Consider the following 18,222-nt stretch of genomic DNA (forward strand, 5'->3'; position numbering starts at 1 on the left):
TCGGACCTTCGAACTCGAACGATTTCGAGTCCTGGAATCTCTGGATCTCTGGAATCTCTACAGTATAGTCTCTGCACTGAAACCGTCCCCACTACTTCTAGAACAAGGTGTTTGAAAGCCGAGCAGTGTTTATTTACATGATCGTATATTCCCTGATGGCTGCCGACGAGCTTCGAAATTGTCTCACCGCATATCCCGCGTTGTGTTTTCACTCCGTCCTCTTTCTTTACTCGTTATCCTTTTCTACGTTCGAAGCTCGTCGGCAAACATCGGAGAATGCACGAAGTCTACCGTAAACGCACTAGTTCGGTCCCGAGTTTGTGCGTTTATGGAGACCTCGCTCGGACACCATGGTAAACGTTCAAGTTCACGCGAATCGTGCTCCCATCGCGTCGTTTCGAAATGGATTTGCTACACGACTCGCTGACACGCGCAATCTCGGTGTACCGTAATTTCGAAGCCACCGACCGATAAAGTTTGGGGTCAAGCGACGTTTCAAAATTCAAAGGAAAATTGTTCGCGCGACGGCATCCTATTATTAGACTGTCGATTATATGCGTTCGCATTCACAACGCCTGATAACATGGAAAACGTATGGAAATTGCATGCGGAATATATTAGACCACGCTTTACGAATTAAATTTATGTCGTGAGACGCGTTAAAGCAAATTTAACGACCCACGGGCGATGATTGTAAATGAATATCAGTTACGTATTTAGAAATCTTTCGTTTGAACGTCGTGGTAGGTGAAAAGTATAAACGGCAAGCATTTTGGTATAAAAACGCGATGGTTGACAGAGACAGGTGTCTATGCATAATATCTCTATCAAGAAGAAGAAACCGATAGAATCGCGTTTACAATCGCCGCGAGAAAACAGTATCGTGTCCGCGATTAGAAATCGATACGCCAATTACCAGCTCGGCGAAAAAGAGTCCAGACTCCGATCTGTAATTCTCCCGAGGGAACCAGTCGAATCGATATCTCGAGATTTCGCTGTCATTGGTTCCACGACCGTTCGAGGAAACGGTCTGCCGCGTTCGAACTTGTTAAGACGTAATAACCGGTACAATAATCCGTCTGTGTTTCTTAACGGAGCAAAGACGCTCGTTCTGCACAGTGCACAGTCTGCCTTTACCCTTATCGATCCACGAGCGAGACCGTACGACGCGACGTCGAGCCGAAGCGAAACTGCGACGCACAAGCGATCCCGAATCGTAAAAACGCCATTGAAAAGTCCTACCAGTTATTTGTTTGTTAGTCGATTAGACCATGCGGACATAGAACGCTTGTTTCGAACAAATGAAAATGTGATACTTGCATGTACGTAATACCGAATACACCGGAATCGATGAAACGTTACTTTAGCACGGATTATGGAATTTTGATGTAGCGATGGGCGTTTAAATAGTGGACAGTCGAAGACACAGGAAAAAACATTAAAAGCGAAAATATTCATAAATGAGGGATTTCTAGAAAAATGTCTAGGAGCAATTTTTTTATTAGAAATGTAGACTTAGAACGCTTGTTTCGAACAAATGAAAATGTGATACTTGCATGTACGTAATACCGAATACACCGGAATCGATGAAACGTTACTTTAGCATGGATTATGAAATTTTGATGTAGCGATGGCCGTTTAAATAGTGGACAGTCGAAGACACAGGAAAAAACATTAAAAGCGAAAATACTCATAAATGAGGGATTTCTAGAAAAATGTCTAGGAGCAATTTTTTTATTAGAAATGTAGACCTATAACGCTGGTTTCGAACAAATGAAAATGTGATACTTGCATGTACGTAATACCGAATACATCGGAATCGATGAAACGTTACTTTAGTAGCATGGATTATGAAATTTTGATGTAGTGATGGCCGTTTAAATAGTGGACAGTCGAAGACACAGGAAAAAACATTAAAAGCGAAAATACCCATAAATGAGGGGTTTCTAGAAAAATGTCTAGGAGCAATTTATTTGTTGGAAATGTAGACCTATAACGCTGGTTTCGAACAAATGAAAATGTGATACTTGCATGTACGTAATACCGAATACACCGGAATCGATGAAACGTTACTTTAGCATGGATTATGAAATTTTGATGTAGCGATGGGCGTTTAAATAGTGGACAGTCGAAGACACAGGAAAAAACATTAAAAGCGAAAATACTCATAAATGAGGGGTCTCTAGAAAAATGTCTAGGAGCAATTTATTTGTTGGAGATTAATTTTGAGAATCGACTCCATAGTATGCTTTCCTGAAAATTCCGACCGCCGAATTTCCGCGATCTCGCTGATTACCCTGGTACGGTTTAATTAAATCAATCCACCCCCACTTCTGGGCCAGGAATGTAGTTAGGTGTCTCGAGTAGCAGAAAATGAGGATCTCGGTCGACTCTCGGTTCTCCGGCGAGCTTAATGAGAAAAACGAGGCTCTCTCTTCGGCATAGAATTTCATTTACAAGCCGGGGTTATTGATTCCCTAAGTCGAGCGCCTCGCGGTGAACGCAGGCTTGCATAAATTAAGTCTCGAACTACCTTGACGCTCCTACTATCGCTACTTACACGACCTGTGGCGACGAATACAGATCCGTGCATAGTCAATCTAGGCCAGTGTTTCTCAACCTTTTCTCTTTAATCTCGAAGAGCTCGAAATTGTTATGTACCGCAAAATAACGTAGATTAGTAAGACGTAAACAAAGGAATGATACGGAGAAGAATTTCGACGAGTTTTTCCTCCCAAATAAAGCAACGTTTCTTCCGAACGGTACTCGAAAGAAAGTCTCGAATTGATCGCCGATTTCCGGAACGACTTGCGCGCCGATCACGCGATCCAAGCGAATTCCGTTGCGCGGCGTTTCTAAGGCTTTCCGCGTCCCGCTACAAAATAGATTAGACGGCCAATTAAGCAGCCGTCTATGCGTTAAATGTCCAAGTATACAGGATACTAAACCTGCAGAAAATTCAAACGATTTCGAATACTCCGCGAACGATGTAACGCGTAATAAAAGCACGAACACGCTGCAAAAGTTCCTAGACGTCGAGATAAGAGAGAAACGTTCGGATCGAGTTCGTAAATCGCGCACGTCGATCGAATTAATCTGAAATTTTTTTTTTTTTTTAACATAACGATAAGTCATAAGTACGACTTCTTGACGAGGTACCTTTGTTTAATTCATCGCCGGAGAAAAATATCGTTTTCAGCGACAGCCGCGAACAACAACCTCCTCTCTCGCGTTCTCGTCGCGTAAAACGTACTCTCGCCTGTACGGTATTTATAGAGATTTGGCGCAATGCGTGGGTGGGGCAAGTTCGCGAGCACTCTCTTTCCCTCTCGTTCACGCGAGAGAAACGTACATACTCGGCGTCCGAGTGCCGAGCAGAAATAGTCGGTTCCACGGAAAGGGAGAACTGCGAATATTTCGGGCAAGGAGTCGCAAAGGCACGCAAACGTTTGTTCCCGACGGTCGGAAACGTTTGTTCGATGTCGGTCAGGATCGAAGGCGAACGCGCGCTTCTTAAACGACTACCCAGAATGGGAGAGCGGGATATAATGAATGAAATTTTTCGCTTCGGCTCGACCGCATTCGATTTAATTAACTGCTAGTTGAACCGGTAGCCCGGCTAGTGGGGAAATATTTACGTTCACCGCGCCGAGAGAAATGCAAGCCGACGAAATAATGGAACGATTCTAATGAACAGGGAAAAAACAGATTTCAAAAATCTCGAGTGCTGACCAGTTTTTGAATTTTTTTAAAATTATTAACTGATAAAGGTACAAACGAAACTATTAGTACAATTAGTAGTACAATTAGTAGTACGATTAAGTACGAACGAAATACTATCATTTTCTATAAAAAAGAAATTAATTTTTGAAAAGTCGAGTGCCAGGTTCACGTAGCTGCTCTACTGTCCGCCCCGCAAGATTCGTACGTGTATTTTTATGAAGGATGGCTATAACGATACCTCTGGAGGTCGAATCACGAGCAACGATTAAAATAAAATTCGTATAACACAGGTTCGACACCTTTGGAGCCATTTCTTGAAAGGAAACTGCCGAAAGTTCCAAAGAGCGCGAGGATCGCACGGGACGTCGATTTTCGAGAAAGTTTGAGGGGAGGGTGAGGAATTCAAGTCCAAGTTCCCTGCGATCGGTGTCTCGCTGGCGACCTCGACACGCGTGTCATGCCGCGAAAAAATGCACTCACGGTATACGTATAGCGTCGTCACGGCGAAAACCGGCTGCAAAAGGGACACGCTGGTTAAGGAAAGAAGGAGGAGCGAGCGAGCGGTCGCGACAGAATCTCGCAGATTTTTCTTTTACCTCCGCGAACGAGAGGCTCCCCTCTCGGGTCCTCGCAGGAGGCGTTTCACCGGCTTCCTTCGCCAAACTCGATGTCCAGAGGACGGTAATTCGAAAAATCGATTTTCATTTACGATTATGATTATTTTTAGTACGAATATGATTATTTTTAGTACGATTCTCGTGCTTGAGAAAGATGACGTTCGCCCACCATTTATTTCCAATTCGGCCGTCTCGGGACGCTCGAGTAATTATTTCAGCGTTTCTTGCGTTCAACGCAAATGTATCGTATACGAATACTCGTTTTTTGTTGGTTTATATATTCTACATTCGTTATCGGATTGTCCGGAAAGTTTGTGCCTATTTTTAAGAAACATTCAAAGGCATATTTAAATTTTGATGTATATTTATCGAATTATACAGGGTGTCCCAAAAATGTTGGAGGTCCTTGAAAAGGGTGGTTCAGGGGGTGATTTGAAACAACTTTTTCCTTAGCGAAATTGTTGTCCGAGGCTTCGTTGAGGAGATATTAACGGAGAACACTGACCAATCAGAGCGCGCGGATACCGTTGGAGCGGCGGCGGTAGCGATGGCTACGCGCTAGGTAGCCGCTCTCGTACGCGAACATGCGACTGGACGTGCATCGAAGGATATTGACGCGACCGCTCAGCGGGTAGCCTTCGCTACCGCGGCCGCTCCAACGGTATCCGCGCGCTCTGATTGGTCGGGTTTTTTTTTATTAATATCCACTTAACGAAGCCCCATCCGACATTTTTGCAAAGGGAAAAGTCGTTTCAAATCACCTCCCGAACCACCCCTTTCGAGGACCGCCAACATTTTTGGGACACCCTGTATATGTACCATTCCGTTCCACAACCTTTCCACCTTTTAAGGAATGTACACACGTTATTTGTTTTCAGCCATTCTGACATATTCAGACCTGTGCCGCCTACTAAAAATCGCCATGGACTTTCCAGAGAGCCCGATATTGTTTATTTATATCGCATGACAATCCGCGACTTACTAACTATCGTTTAGCAATTTTCGGCTCGATGTAACGGACTGTGTCTCTCCCCCTTCCTTCTCCCTCCTCTCGTTTCGCGAGGCATCGAAATTCTATGGACGAGAACCGGTGCCTCGAGTAACGAGGCAATGCGATCGCACGGAACGCCGCACACCACCACCGAAGAAGAAGCCTTCGCTCGTAAAACCACTTACGAAAACGGACCGAGTCGAGGAGGCTTCGGGCAGCCCTAGAATCTCCGCCGCGGCATCGAGAGTTTCGGTAAAAGAAATTGGAACTCGTTTCGATCGCGTGTCCAATGATTTCTGGAAAATGGAACGCGACGATTTCCATGTATCGTGCAGCTACCCACGAAACACCGAGAGTAATAACTAGAATTCTATTCGTGATGAAATTATCCAGAGGTAAACAAGGGAAGAAAGCAAAGGAAGCTATAAATAATCCAGAAATGCGTGGGGTCTGTCGAGACCCTCTACGACTCGTGGGCTAACGCGCGTTCAAAGTTGACGAAACGCGAGTCGCTGATCGATTAGTTGTAATAATGGTAGTGGTAGTAATAATGGAACGCGATTAGGGTAAGTAGCGCGTTGTAAACAGTTACTCGAATCCTCGCGCCTTGCAAGAATTCCTGGACGAGACGCAAAGCGTGTAATCATGCAAACATCTTCGTTCGTCCATTCCTGGGGCTAGCCAGTCGTGGGAAACGCGAGCCTCGAAATTTACGGATTCCATTGTGAACGAATTTTCGCGCCCAAACGCGCAGAGGATTTTCTGACGAAATTTTCCTAAAGATTTCCGCTCGGCTCTTTTTAATTGGAGCCTAGCTTAGATACTCGAAAGATAGATACAGGAATCTGTTCACTGGCTCCTTATCTGTTGTATCGATCCGAGAGCCAGCGACGATTTTACTCGCGTCGTTTTCAAACGAAAACAACCTTTACTTTACGAAATATTCTATTTTACTTTACGAAACATTATACGAACGAGTTACGGTATAAGAATTTGGGAGGACTCAATTCTGCTAGATGCGCTACTGTATCAGAATTGTGATATTTGAACTACTATGTCGCGAAGTAACGGGAACGAATGTCTCAGAAACTATTAATTCTTGAGAAAGTGGTCCGAGGATGATGGAGCAAAGACTGGAGAAGAGAGACGCAGACGGCTAGACGCATAAACAGATTAAAACAAGATGCCTAGGATCTTTAGATCTCAGATCTTTCAAGTTTAATATCTGCGAATTTCCAACGGAATTTTCCAACGTTTTCTTGATACCGAACCGCAATATCGTTGGCAGTCTTGTTATCGGAGAGACGCGTAGAAAGCGGAGGAACGGAATCCCCCTTTAAGTATTTTCAAAAGCCTTGCCGACGATATTTTTAAACGCGACGCAAAATCAAAGCCAGACGCCAGACGTTACCGCTGTCGGTGTTATCGCGTCTCGATCCCACGGTAAGCATTTTTGCTCTGCGATCTTAGACAACGCGTGTCATCCACGACGCAACAGATCCACGAGTTCAACGAGAGGGAAACGATCCAAATGGATTGAAGAATAATGGAAGAATAATGGAAGAATTGTGTCGGGTAGAAAAGAAACGAGAAAAATCTTGAGCGCTCGTCGGGAGGAGATAACGCCACCTCGGTGGTAAGAGAGAACGGTTACAGGTGAGCGATAAGGAAAAGGTAGATAAGAACGATATCGGGCACCGAGAAACAATACCCTCGTTTCTCGAACAATTGTACGCTATAAATAAGCCATTACGCACCAATGTTTCCCCCGTATGATTTCGTATACATATAGACGATTCAAATTTAATCACCCCGTTTCGATCAATTCCGCTTTCGCTGTGTGGGACCTCTCCCATTAACGGAGATTTACGAGTAATCCATTGAGAACTTTCTAACCCCGTACGCGAACTTATGAATGGCTTATCTAAACGAATCGTTCCTCTTTATACGCTCTTCGATCTCCTCGATCTGGAGCTATGTGAACCTGGCACCCGACTTTTCAACAAAAAAAAAAATTTTTTTTTTTTTGTGTAAAAAATGATAGTATTTCCTTTGTAGTTAATTGTAGTAACAATTGTTTTGTTTGTACCTTCATCGATTAATAATTAAAAAAAATTCAAAAAAATGGTCAGCACCCGACATTCAGATTTTTGAAATCTGTTTTTTCCCGATTCTTTAGAATCGTTTGTACCCGCTTGTACCGCTTTTCGTTTCGTTTGTACCTCGATAGTTTGAATTTTACAAGCAATTGTTGATCCGCGTAAGAGTGGAAATCGTCAATTTTCAAGATTTTTAAAATCTGTTTTTTCCCGATTCTTTAGAATCGTTTATACCCGTTCGTACCGCTTTTCGTTTCGTTTGTACCTCGATAGTTTAAATTTTACAAGCAATTGTTGATCCGCGTAAGAGTGGAAATCGTCAATTTTCAAGATTTTTAAAATCTGTTTTTTCCCGATTCTTTAGAATCGTTTCTATCCGTTCGTACCGCTTTTCGTTTCGTCTGTACCTCGATAGTTTGAATTTTATAATTCAACTGTATCAACGATTGCTTGTAAAATTTAAACTATCGCGGTACAAACGAAACGAAAAGCGGTACGAACGGGTACAAACGATTCTAAAGAATCGGGAAAAAACAGATTTCAAAAATCTCAATGTCGGGTCCCTGACCGTTTTTTGAATTTTTTTTTTTAACTATTAATTGATGAAGGTACAAACGAAACTATTGTTACTACAATCAAGTACAAACCAAGTACTACCATTTTCTAAGAAAGAAAAATTAATTTCGAACAGTCGGGTGCCAGGTTCGCATAGCTTCGAGCACGAGTTTGAACCATTGTACTTTTAACGAAAAGATCAAATTCTTGGTAGACTGCTACACACGTATCGTTCGTTAACTTCCTCTCTCCTCTTTCCCAAACCGAACCAACTTTTTGGCGAACCTATGCACCTATAACCTATAATACGATGTCTCTATGATTCGAATCGAGTTGCGCGCCATTTAAAACGGTCCGTCGAGAAAAAGAACCGTTTTCGCACGGTCAAAAGACAAGTGTGACATTTAATCGGTCAACATTTCTGTTCCACGCTGTTAACGCGGTTCACGCTCAGTTTATTAGCTGACCGACAAACCGGCCGCAAAAGATTTCGTCCCGGTTTACGTGAAGAATTTTCCGTTTCGTGTCTTTCGAAAAAGCTCTTTTTCGCGTCCGTATCGATTACCAATAACCGTAACCGTGCCTCGAGTAACGCTACATCGTTTCGTGACGCGCGATAACCATTTTAGGCAGTTCTGCGCCGAAGAAAGAAACGTACCTGACCCTAACGAGTCGACCGAGACACGAGCCAGGAATGTCGAGCCATGAAATCATCGGTTAGCATACGAAGTCGAGCCCGAGTTTACCTTTCCAACGAAAGAGACATAGTTCGTCACGCGTTTTCGCTAAAACCCGACCGCGACTTCGAACACGCTGATTCATTGACTTCGTTTCAACGACAAATGAGTTACAAGGGACGTCGTAATCTAGACCGTACATTTTTCGGGTATTCCTTTGGACATTTTCTTCTCTCAACCGCAAGGAATTTTCTATTACCTATTTTCAAAAAAAGTCTTCCAATAGATAAAATCTAGAAAATAATTAATTTCAATTATATAATCGTAGTTGGAAAACGTAGACTCTGGATATTCGATTCCAAGTGAATCGAGGTCCTGTTATAAAAGAAATATTTACATCCGAGTGCAAAGTGCGCAGATAACAATTATACCGTGTAAACGATCTAATAAATAAAGCGTAATTGAGATAACCGTTCGTCGATCACGCGTTCGCTGCTATTTTAGTACGCAAATGTTTATTTACCGTTGAAAAAAAAAAAAAATAGGCCAAGGAAATAAACAAAGAAACAGAGAATTGTACGCGCGCGTCCAAGTAAAATTTCACACCGAAATTCCCCGAGCGACACTCTCTCTCGGTTGTTTCTCCCTTTCTCTGTCAAGAGCATGGCGAGACACGCCCGTGTCGTACGTGTACATATGCTCGCGAGCGGCCGTTAGCGGTTAAACACGAACGCGTCCTGTATCGTGATTCACAGAAGAACACGAGTGGAACACCAATCAATCGTAATATACGGCGACAGTTCGAAACGAATCCGATTTCCTCTCAACCGAAACAACGATGAGCTGCGATCTAATCTCGGTATTCGTAATACGATAATCGTTCGTAACGATACGTTCCCTGTACGCGGAGCTTGAACCGTTCTCGAAGCGAAGATAGCAAAAATTCTTATCTAGATAAAAAATGTCGAACAACAGATCGCAGATAAACGACTGTTTGCGTTACACGAACGAAATCTTATCCGAGTAATAATCGAGTCGAGCGAACAACGTGGATACGTTTCGTTTCGTTCGCCATCTTTTTCATTCAAATAAACCCATCTCTATAGTTGCCGAACGCTCATACGCGTTCGCCGCACGCACCGCGACGCTTCTAAACGCCCACGGCTGCCGGAGAGCTCAAGGCTGCGAAAAGATCGAACGTCTAGAAATTTGTCGATTCGTTGGAACGCCGTGGGAGAGAAAGAGATCGTCGGGAAAGAAACGATCGGTCGGAACGAACGAATGAATTATTTATATTTTATAGGGAACAGAAAGTAAGGAAGATGACGTTGAGCGGCACGATTCTCGGGCCGTGTGTAGATGTAGATGCGCGTAAATGCTTTCGTAAGACGTGGAAGAATACAAATAGCGGCCTGGTAGTGTCGAATCGATGGCGAACACGGTAACTGCATTCCGAGAAAAGAATCTCGTTTGTTTGTCGATAAGATAGATCGTCTGGCGAATCGAAACGAATAGCGGAGAAAAAAATAGTTCGTCCGATAACGGATACGTAGTACACCTGCTGGAATCACTACAAGTTCACAGACGCAACTGTACCGCGATTCGTGGCTTCCTGAGAGTACAAAGCCGGGACCGATACGTGAAATTCTGTAAGCCGTGCGCGCAGGTAAATTACTCCCCAGATATCTCGTTCGATGCGACTAAACAAAGCGGATACAAAGAAGACTGCAAGGGAAGAAAAACGCTGCAAGTAATCCCTCCGCGAGAATCGATTGCGCGTACTAGGGGATTTGCGTCACGGTAAGATGACGACAAGTCACTGTCACACCGTATAGCACCGGTATTCGTCCAAGATTTCATGAGAAAGGAAGCAAGCGAAGGAGCACACCAACGATGAGTACACGTATATACACCCGGGTTGGGTACGATAGCTGGAGGAGAGGGGATACACCAAAGGAGAGAAGAACGTCGCCCGCGGCTAGCAACCGCAAAGGTAAAACTCCCGTGAGTGGTTTGCCACCGTGAACTGGTTATCGAAGGATATCGTTGTTACGCGTTGGCGAAAACAACGGGGCAGCGGTTCGACGATAATGTTCAACCGTCGAACGCCTTGAGCTATTCGGCGTGTTTCGTTTTCGTGTGCGTGCGGATCGCTGTATCGCGAAAGAACGAGAGGGAGAAACGGCGACAGATAGATGGACAGAGAAAACCAAGGAGAGACTTACCCAGAGTTCTATACCCCAGCTCATGTTTGCTGGGCTGGGTAAACCAGGCACGAGCAGCAGGCTAGTCACACTCGACACTTCACATGTAGCGTCGCGAACGAGAAACACCTCTGGTATCGAACACGCGATAAAAACGCATGAAAAATCACGCGTCAGATCTACCGCGCTCACCACTCACTAAAACGTCGCCAACATGTCGACCCGTAACCACTGACTGACCGTACCCAACTGTTCACTGAAAACCGCCCGGAATTCCGCCGTAGCGCGCTCTATCGACCTTCTCGGGTATAAGTGGCTGTCGGGGAGGGGATGCGTTCCGCCATTGGTCGAGCTAACATCCACATTGGCGCCAACTATTCGAACCGTGCTTTAACCAAAATGAGTTTACATAATTATTGTAAAACGACGAGAGCTTTACATTCGCAAAAAAACATATAGATCGAGGATCACAAAGACACATAAATGTATTTATTTTTTTCTTGATAACAAGAAACGTATGCGATGCCTGCATGCTTAAATCATATCGAATTAATGGTGATAAAAAGAGTCTTTTTTCCAATGTTATTCTTTTTAATCGGAGGACCGATTCGTTCTTATTATCTCATTAGGATTTTAATTACATAGTCGTTTAAATGACACAGAACATTCCATGCAGCTATGTATTATATCTCGATGTTTTTCTCTTTCGTTGTTCTCTAATTTCATAAAAGATATACAGGACATTGGACGTAGTATACGAAGATATTTTCCACTTTCAAAATATTTCGAAATAGTCGAGTACATATGCATTATATATGTAAAAATGGTGTAATTTGGAGTTGCAACATGTCCATGCATATATGTACTTACTTAAGTGCGACTAAAATGGCGTTGGATGACTCGACCGAAGTATCAAAGGTCATTAGTTGATTGTAGATAACTAATATTTTACTTGAAAAACAGGACTTTATTTCAATTCATCTGCTTCGTATTCCGCATACTTATGAATTCGTGACGCGATCCTCGATTAAATCCTGCTCTAGACCAATGGAAGAAATGAGTGCCCACTATGGAGGTTATTATTTATAATATTTCATTCGTAATCCTTTTTTATGTATACTTGTAAAACATCGTTTGCTATACATTTATAAATAATTAACTGTTACTGAATTACCTTTATTACTTTCAGGTAGTGGATTTATTCAATAGATACAACGAGAATTTAGGATCGTACATCTTTACGAGATGGATTGGCAAATTAATTACGGAATATCAAACATCGAAAACCTTGTTTATTATTGCGGCATTGGTTCTTATAATTTTAATTGTCGTTTGTGTAATTGTTCTTCGAAAATGGAAAAACAAAGAATTTCTCCCAGAAATGAAAGAATTCGTCGGAGTAGGTACAGGCAAGCCCAGATTCAGAAAAAGGGACAAGGTCCTCTTTTACGGAAGAAAAATGTTACGCAAAGTAAAATCTATCGGTGGACAAGTACATGCAACAGGACAAGGAAAAAAACGAAAGGCAGTCATGCGGTTTGCACGAAGATTATTGCAATTAAAGAAAGATTCCACGCCGCAACAATTAAAAGTATTCAAATTTTAGTTTTATTAAATTTCATTTTACTTTTTGTAATGCATCTTGTAGGCTATATATTTTCCTGTTTCTGTAGGTTTTGGAACCACCTGCTGAATATTTGGAAGAAGACCTAGGTCCTGGTGACAGAGTACCGCCAGATGCTTTGTACATGTTGCAAAGTATTAGAGTATTTGGTCATTTTGAAAAGCCTGTATTCTTGAAATTATGCAAGCATACAGAAATTATGAGTTTACCAGCTGGTACCAGTTTATTTAAAATTGGGGATCCGGATGAAAATTTATTTATTGTGCAGCAAGGCCTGGTCAATGTTTATATTACAGGACCCGATAGTTCCCAAATATCGTTAAAACTAGTGAAAACTGGGGAATCTGTAACTAGTCTTCTTAGTTTCACGGACGTACTTACTGGGCATACGAGTACCTACAAGACTGTATCCGCTAGAACTGTCGAAAATTCTATAGTAGTCAAATTACCGATGAGCGCATTTCAAGAGGTATAATGTAATTGTACAGAATGGATTTTAATAAAATTACGATTAGGGTTCATAATATAATACTCGTATTCGCATGTTTATAGGTTTTTCAAGATCATCCTGATGCGTTCGTTCGAGTTATCCAGGTCATTATGGTTCGCCTCCAAAGAGTCACCTTTACCGCTTTACACCAATATCTTGGATTGTCTGCGGAATTAGTTAATCAAGGAACACACAAAAAGAAACAGAGTCCATTTTCTGGATCACCGGTTAGATCGAGAACTAAAGAAAATTTCGCTACGCCAAATACGGAATATCAATCCTCTGTATCAACTACTATTTCATCGGAGCAACACGATGCATGTGAAATGCTTCAGCGCGATACTTCTACTTCGAGTAGTCCTCAATCCGTACCTATCGTTATCAATCGACGGTAAGGTAAACAAAATTATTTAACGAAGAAAAATCATTCATATTAACGTATACTCTATAATAGGCCAAAGACTAGTTTTGATTGGAAAAATCAAAATTTAAGCCCACAATTGGATCAGAATTCAGCAAATATGGTACCAGAATGTGATTCTCATTGGGCAAATTCTTCGCCTGCAACATCGCAACAATCATACCAAGGATCGCAACCGGACGTTGTAAACACAGGCAATTCTTACCCAAGCAAAAAACGATCCACAACTATCGAACCAATCCCGCAACAATTAGACGAATCGCATCTTGTTCAAATAGCTACCGAAGCATTCGTGAGAGAACTTGGTTTAGAAGACGAATCGATACTTAAGGATGGCAAGGTTCAAATTAGAGAAGTACCTGCTGGAACTTATCTAATGAAAGAAGAATCTCATAAGGTTCTAGGAAAATCGATATAATATTGTGTTATATATTACGTAAATATATTCATATTTAAATATATCAATGTTATACTTATATTTTTCAGGATGTTGCTCTCGTCTATGTCGTATCCGGTTTATTAACTGTTAGTCAACGCGTTTCGGAAGGCAGAGATGTAGGTCAAGAAGTTCACATGTTTAGCGCTCATCAAGGTGAAATTGTTGGAGGATTGGCTGTTTTAACCGGAGAGCCTTCTTTCTATACCATTAGAGCAAAACATCCTAGTCGCATCGCGCTTCTTAGTAAATCAACATTCTTTGCCATTATGAGAGAACAACCTACCGTTGTATTACACGTAGCTCACTCGGTTGTCCGAAGGCTTAGTCCTTTCGTTAGACAGGTATAAAGATTTTTCCATTTATATTTTACTGGATAGTTACTATTAATTTTTCATTTTTCTACAAAAGGTTGATTTTGCTCTCGACTGGCTATTTCTTGAAAGTGGAAGAGCAGTGTATAGACAAGGCGATGAATCGGACTCTACGTTTATTGTACTAAGTGGCCGACTTCGGTCGGTGATTACGTATGAAAATGGAAAGAAAGAACTCGTTGCGGAATATGGGAAGGGAGACCTAGTAGGTATCGTAGAAATGGTCACGCAAACTCCACGATCAACAACAGTAATGGCGGTACGAGACTCTGAACTGGCAAAACTTCCCGAAGGATTGTTTAATGTGATCAAACTTCGTTACCCCATAGTAGTCACAAGGCTTATAAATTTACTTGGGCACCGTATTCTTGGGTCTTGGCAACAGCCACACTCGAAAGGTGGCAGCAGTGATAAGCAGTATGCATCCGATACATTAGTAATAGTGTTTATAAAATTAATTTCTTATCAAATTAGAAGATACCTATGTATAAATATATTTACAGGCGAGCTGCTGCGACAATTGATACGAGACCAGCTCAAGTAAATTTCTCAACTGTAGCTATAGTCCCAGTATCTGATGATGTACCATTAACTGCATTTACATACGAACTGTATCATTCGTTGTGTGCTATCGGACCTTGTTTACGCCTCACTTCAGATGTTGTCCGAAAAGTAAGCAATTAAAATCAATTCGCTTTCTTATTTCCATCACGAACAATCAAATTCTTTATACGCATTTTTTTTTATCAACAGACTCTAGGTAGCACTATTATGGAACCCGCGAATGAATATCGTTTAACATCATGGCTCGCGCAACAAGAAGATCAACACCGAATTTCATTGTATCAATGTGATCCAACGTACACATTGTGGACTCAACGATGCGTTCGACAGGCGGACTGCATTTTTATTGTCGGTTTGGGAGATAGGCCTCCTTCCATAGGTAGAACAGAACGCGAAATCGAACGCTTGGTAATGAGAACGCAAAAGGAATTAGTTCTTTTGCACAAAGAACAGAGCGGACAGCGGCCAACGAATACAGTGGAGTGGTTGAATATGAGATCTTGGATTTCTAGTCATCATCACATTTTGTGCCCTAAACGAATGTTCACCAGGAGATCTCAATATAGAATTGTAATATACAACGTGTTATAGTTTATACTCGTATCAGATAAGACATTGAAATAATTTTTGAAAAATTTTTTTTTAGAATGAATTATATTCCAAGGTTCTTATGTCAGAGCCAAATGTTCATAGTGACTTTAGTAGACTCGCTCGGTGGTTAACTGGAACTTCGGTTGGCCTAGTACTCGGAGGTGGTGGTGCTAGAGGTGCAGCCCATGTAGGTATGCTTAAAGCGGTCATCGAAGCTGGAATACCCATAGACATGGTCGGTGGAGTTAGCATCGGTGCTTTTATGGGCGCATTGTATTGCATGGAAAAGAATATTACGACGACAACTCAGAAAGCTCGCGAATGGTCTAAGGTAATTACCACAGAATTAAAGCTAATAAAAATACTGTAAATATTTTTACATTTATAATAATTTCTATTGGTATTTTTTTTCTATGTTGACGAATATCTATTTAATAGAAAATGACACAGTGGTGGAGGCAAATAATGGACTTGACGTACCCTGTGACATCCATGTTCTCTGGAAAAGATTTTAATAAAACAATTCAGGCAACATTTGGCGATACATACATAGAGGACCTGTGGTTACCGTATTTTACAATAACTACAGACATCACTGACTCTTGTATGCGTACACACACGCACGGTCTGTATTCAAAGGAAGAAAGTTTCACGTTTCTCGAAGCATTGATAGTTTCCAGTTCTCTTTGATTAAATATGATTAAGACATAATTCAAATTGTTCAGCTTTAACTAACTGGAAACTCTCTCGCTGTTTTGGTGAAATTGATAGACCCTGTAGATATGCTCCTAACCTAAAATTTTGTTTTGAAGTTCGAATACCCATTTGTCGTAGAGCATTATGTAGAAATATGCTTGAACAGCGGGAGTGAGCTTTCTGGGTAATCATTGTTGACGTACTCTCCGTTCTGTATCGTTTGCCGTCAAGGCGAATATTGTGTTCTTTTTTTTTTTATTTCCTGTATAGATGGTATCAAGGAATTTTTGAACCAGTGATATTTGCTATAATGTACATCATACGATTTATGATCGAATATAGAAAGTAAAGAAAAAATGCATGTACATACATTAAGGAACTTAATTCGTGGTGTTTAGGATCGCTGTGGCGGTACATTCGGGCTTCGATGTCTTTGTCTGGTTATATGCCACCCATGTGTGACCCAGTTGACGGCCATCTCCTGCTCGACGGCGGGTACGTCAATAACCTTCCAGGTAATTTGAGCGTAACATTAAAAAGAGTGCGTTAAGAAACTTACAACGTTGAATTCATTTGAACAGAACTTATTATTAATGTACACGGTAAAAAATATTTTAAGTTGAACGCACGTACGCTCTTATATAAATTTTTATTGATTTTACAAAATTACCTGGACATTGTACAACAAATTAATATTATGAACGAGTAGTCCATTAGATTCTTTTTCATTCGTATAAATAATGAAACGATTCGTTACAATTTAATAATGAAAAAAAAAAATGACGTAAAGCTCACTCCCGTTGATAAAAGATGCATTTGTCAAATTCTGAATAGCTAAGTGAACTCAGGTTTACTATGGAGATACATTCGAGCCAGTATGACCATTGCGGGGGTCTTTCCTCCTATTTGCGACCCTCTTGACGGGCATCTTTTGGTCGATGGGTGTTATGTTAATAACGTGCCAGGTACTTTAAAATCTGTATTGTTTATCAGTTCATAGAAATAATATATAATCAATCGTAATTGGTTTTCGCCGTGTACATTAATCATTTATTTGTTCAAGCTGACGAAATGTTGAGACAAGGAGCACATCATATTTTGGCAATCGACGTTGGGTCACAGGATGACACGGATTTAACAAATTATGGAGATTCTTTGTCCGGTTGGTGGCTATTGTGGAAACGTTGGAATCCTTTCGCAACGCCCGTTAAAGTACCGAATTTGCCTGATATACAATCGAGGCTGGCGTACGTAAGTTGCGTACGGCAATTGGAGGAAGTGAAAAACTCTGATTATTGCGAATATATCAGGCCACCGATAGATAAATATAAAACTCTTCAGTTTACAAATTTTGACGAGATTAAAGATGTCGGATATCAACACGGTAACCTTTTATTATTTGTATAATTTGAGATTGAGAATTTGATACATGTACACAAACTATTTAATTTACATGAATAGGAAAGACTTATTTCGAAGGACAGTCGAAAGCTGGAGTTCTTCCACGATTTAATGCCGACAGAGAAAACGCACGAGCGTTACGAGCAAAGCATCAGGTATCGAATCAGCAATCTGCATCATCGTACACGTTTACGGATTTAGCTCAAATGGTATGCAAAGTCTCCAGAGGAAGTCGATACGTAGATTTGGACATCGATTCAGACACGGATGAGTTAGAAGAATACGAGGCAGATCTAGAAGAAGATGCACAAGAAGTAGGTTATGCCTCTGAGCCTACTGCCGGTATTCTAGATCAGGTACTAATCATACTTCTTATCGAGAAATAGAATACACAGTCATTTCGGAATGTTTTACTACTCGTTTCACAAGGAACCAGGCCAGTATAAATGATAATATTTTTATATATTTTTCAGAGTCCCGATGAAGCTCATCTACGGCGAAGAACTGGTGTTTCCTTAAGTTTATCAGATACCGAGGCAGAGTCAGAACTAGATTACCATCCAAAAATATTTTAAGCCTTTTAGCCACTCTTACTTTAAGATCACATCTTTGTGAACGTACATAGCACCCGCTCACTCACTCATATGTACAAATTATTACAACTTTACAATCATGCGTAGTTTTATGAAAAATGTATTTATACTAAAGTACAAAAAATATTCTTAAGAAAAAATATTAACGAGTACTTTGCTATTGTCA

At 41.3% G+C, this 18,222-nt stretch overlaps 2 protein-coding genes across 8 annotated transcripts in view; one reads left to right on the top strand and one right to left on the bottom strand.

Annotated features, from left to right (window-relative positions):
• Nucleotides 1-11,140, bottom strand: part of LOC128880816 (formin-binding protein 1-like) — a 37,594-nt gene extending 26,454 nt beyond the window's left edge. For 4 of the 5 annotated variants that reach the window (XM_054131288.1, XM_054131287.1, XM_054131286.1 and 1 more), the window contains exon 1: nt 10,888-11,139. In XM_054131288.1, coding sequence (XP_053987263.1) covers nt 10,888-10,911 — 24 coding nt within the window. In that variant the 5' untranslated portion in view covers nt 10,912-11,139. Of the gene's footprint in view, nt 1-10,887 lie in introns of all 5 variants that reach the window. The other variant, XM_054131285.1, reaches the window with a different exon arrangement.
• Nucleotides 11,141-11,737: 597 nt separating this feature from the next.
• LOC128880811 (neuropathy target esterase sws) lies at nt 11,738-18,198 on the top strand. 3 transcript variants are annotated; one of them, XM_054131275.1, is made up of 15 exons: nt 11,738-11,941; nt 12,056-12,457; nt 12,540-12,959; nt 13,043-13,371; nt 13,435-13,798; nt 13,888-14,181; nt 14,249-14,628; nt 14,715-14,883; nt 14,965-15,345; nt 15,422-15,697; nt 15,805-15,991; nt 16,461-16,577; nt 17,126-17,446; nt 17,524-17,819; nt 17,937-18,198. In XM_054131275.1, the coding sequence occupies exons 1-15, from the start codon at nt 11,936-11,938 to the stop codon at nt 18,036-18,038; spliced, it is 4,044 nt and encodes a 1,347-aa protein (XP_053987250.1). In that variant the 5' UTR covers nt 11,738-11,935; the 3' UTR covers nt 18,039-18,198. The 3 variants fall into 3 exon arrangements, with proteins under 3 accessions (XP_053987250.1, XP_053987251.1, XP_053987252.1); XM_054131276.1 differs by lacking the exon at nt 16,461-16,577 and adding an exon at nt 16,911-17,027; XM_054131277.1 differs by lacking the exons at nt 17,126-17,446; nt 17,524-17,819; nt 17,937-18,198 and adding an exon at nt 16,897-17,027.
• The last annotated feature ends 24 nt before the right edge of the window (nt 18,199-18,222 follow it).

Source organism: Hylaeus volcanicus, chromosome 8, assembly GCF_026283585.1.
Source record: "Hylaeus volcanicus isolate JK05 chromosome 8, UHH_iyHylVolc1.0_haploid, whole genome shotgun sequence".
NCBI lineage: Eukaryota > Metazoa > Arthropoda > Insecta > Hymenoptera > Colletidae > Hylaeus > Hylaeus volcanicus.

Excerpts from the sequence above, each read along its gene's own strand:
- LOC128880811 (XM_054131275.1), top strand. Across the intron at positions 12,960-13,042 it reads CGATGAGCGCATTTCAAGAG|GTTTTTCAAGATCATCCTGA; the intron begins GTATAATGTAAT and ends GCATGTTTATAG. Across the intron at positions 15,346-15,421 it reads GGAGATCTCAATATAGAATT|AATGAATTATATTCCAAGGT; the intron begins GTAATATACAAC and ends ATTTTTTTTTAG.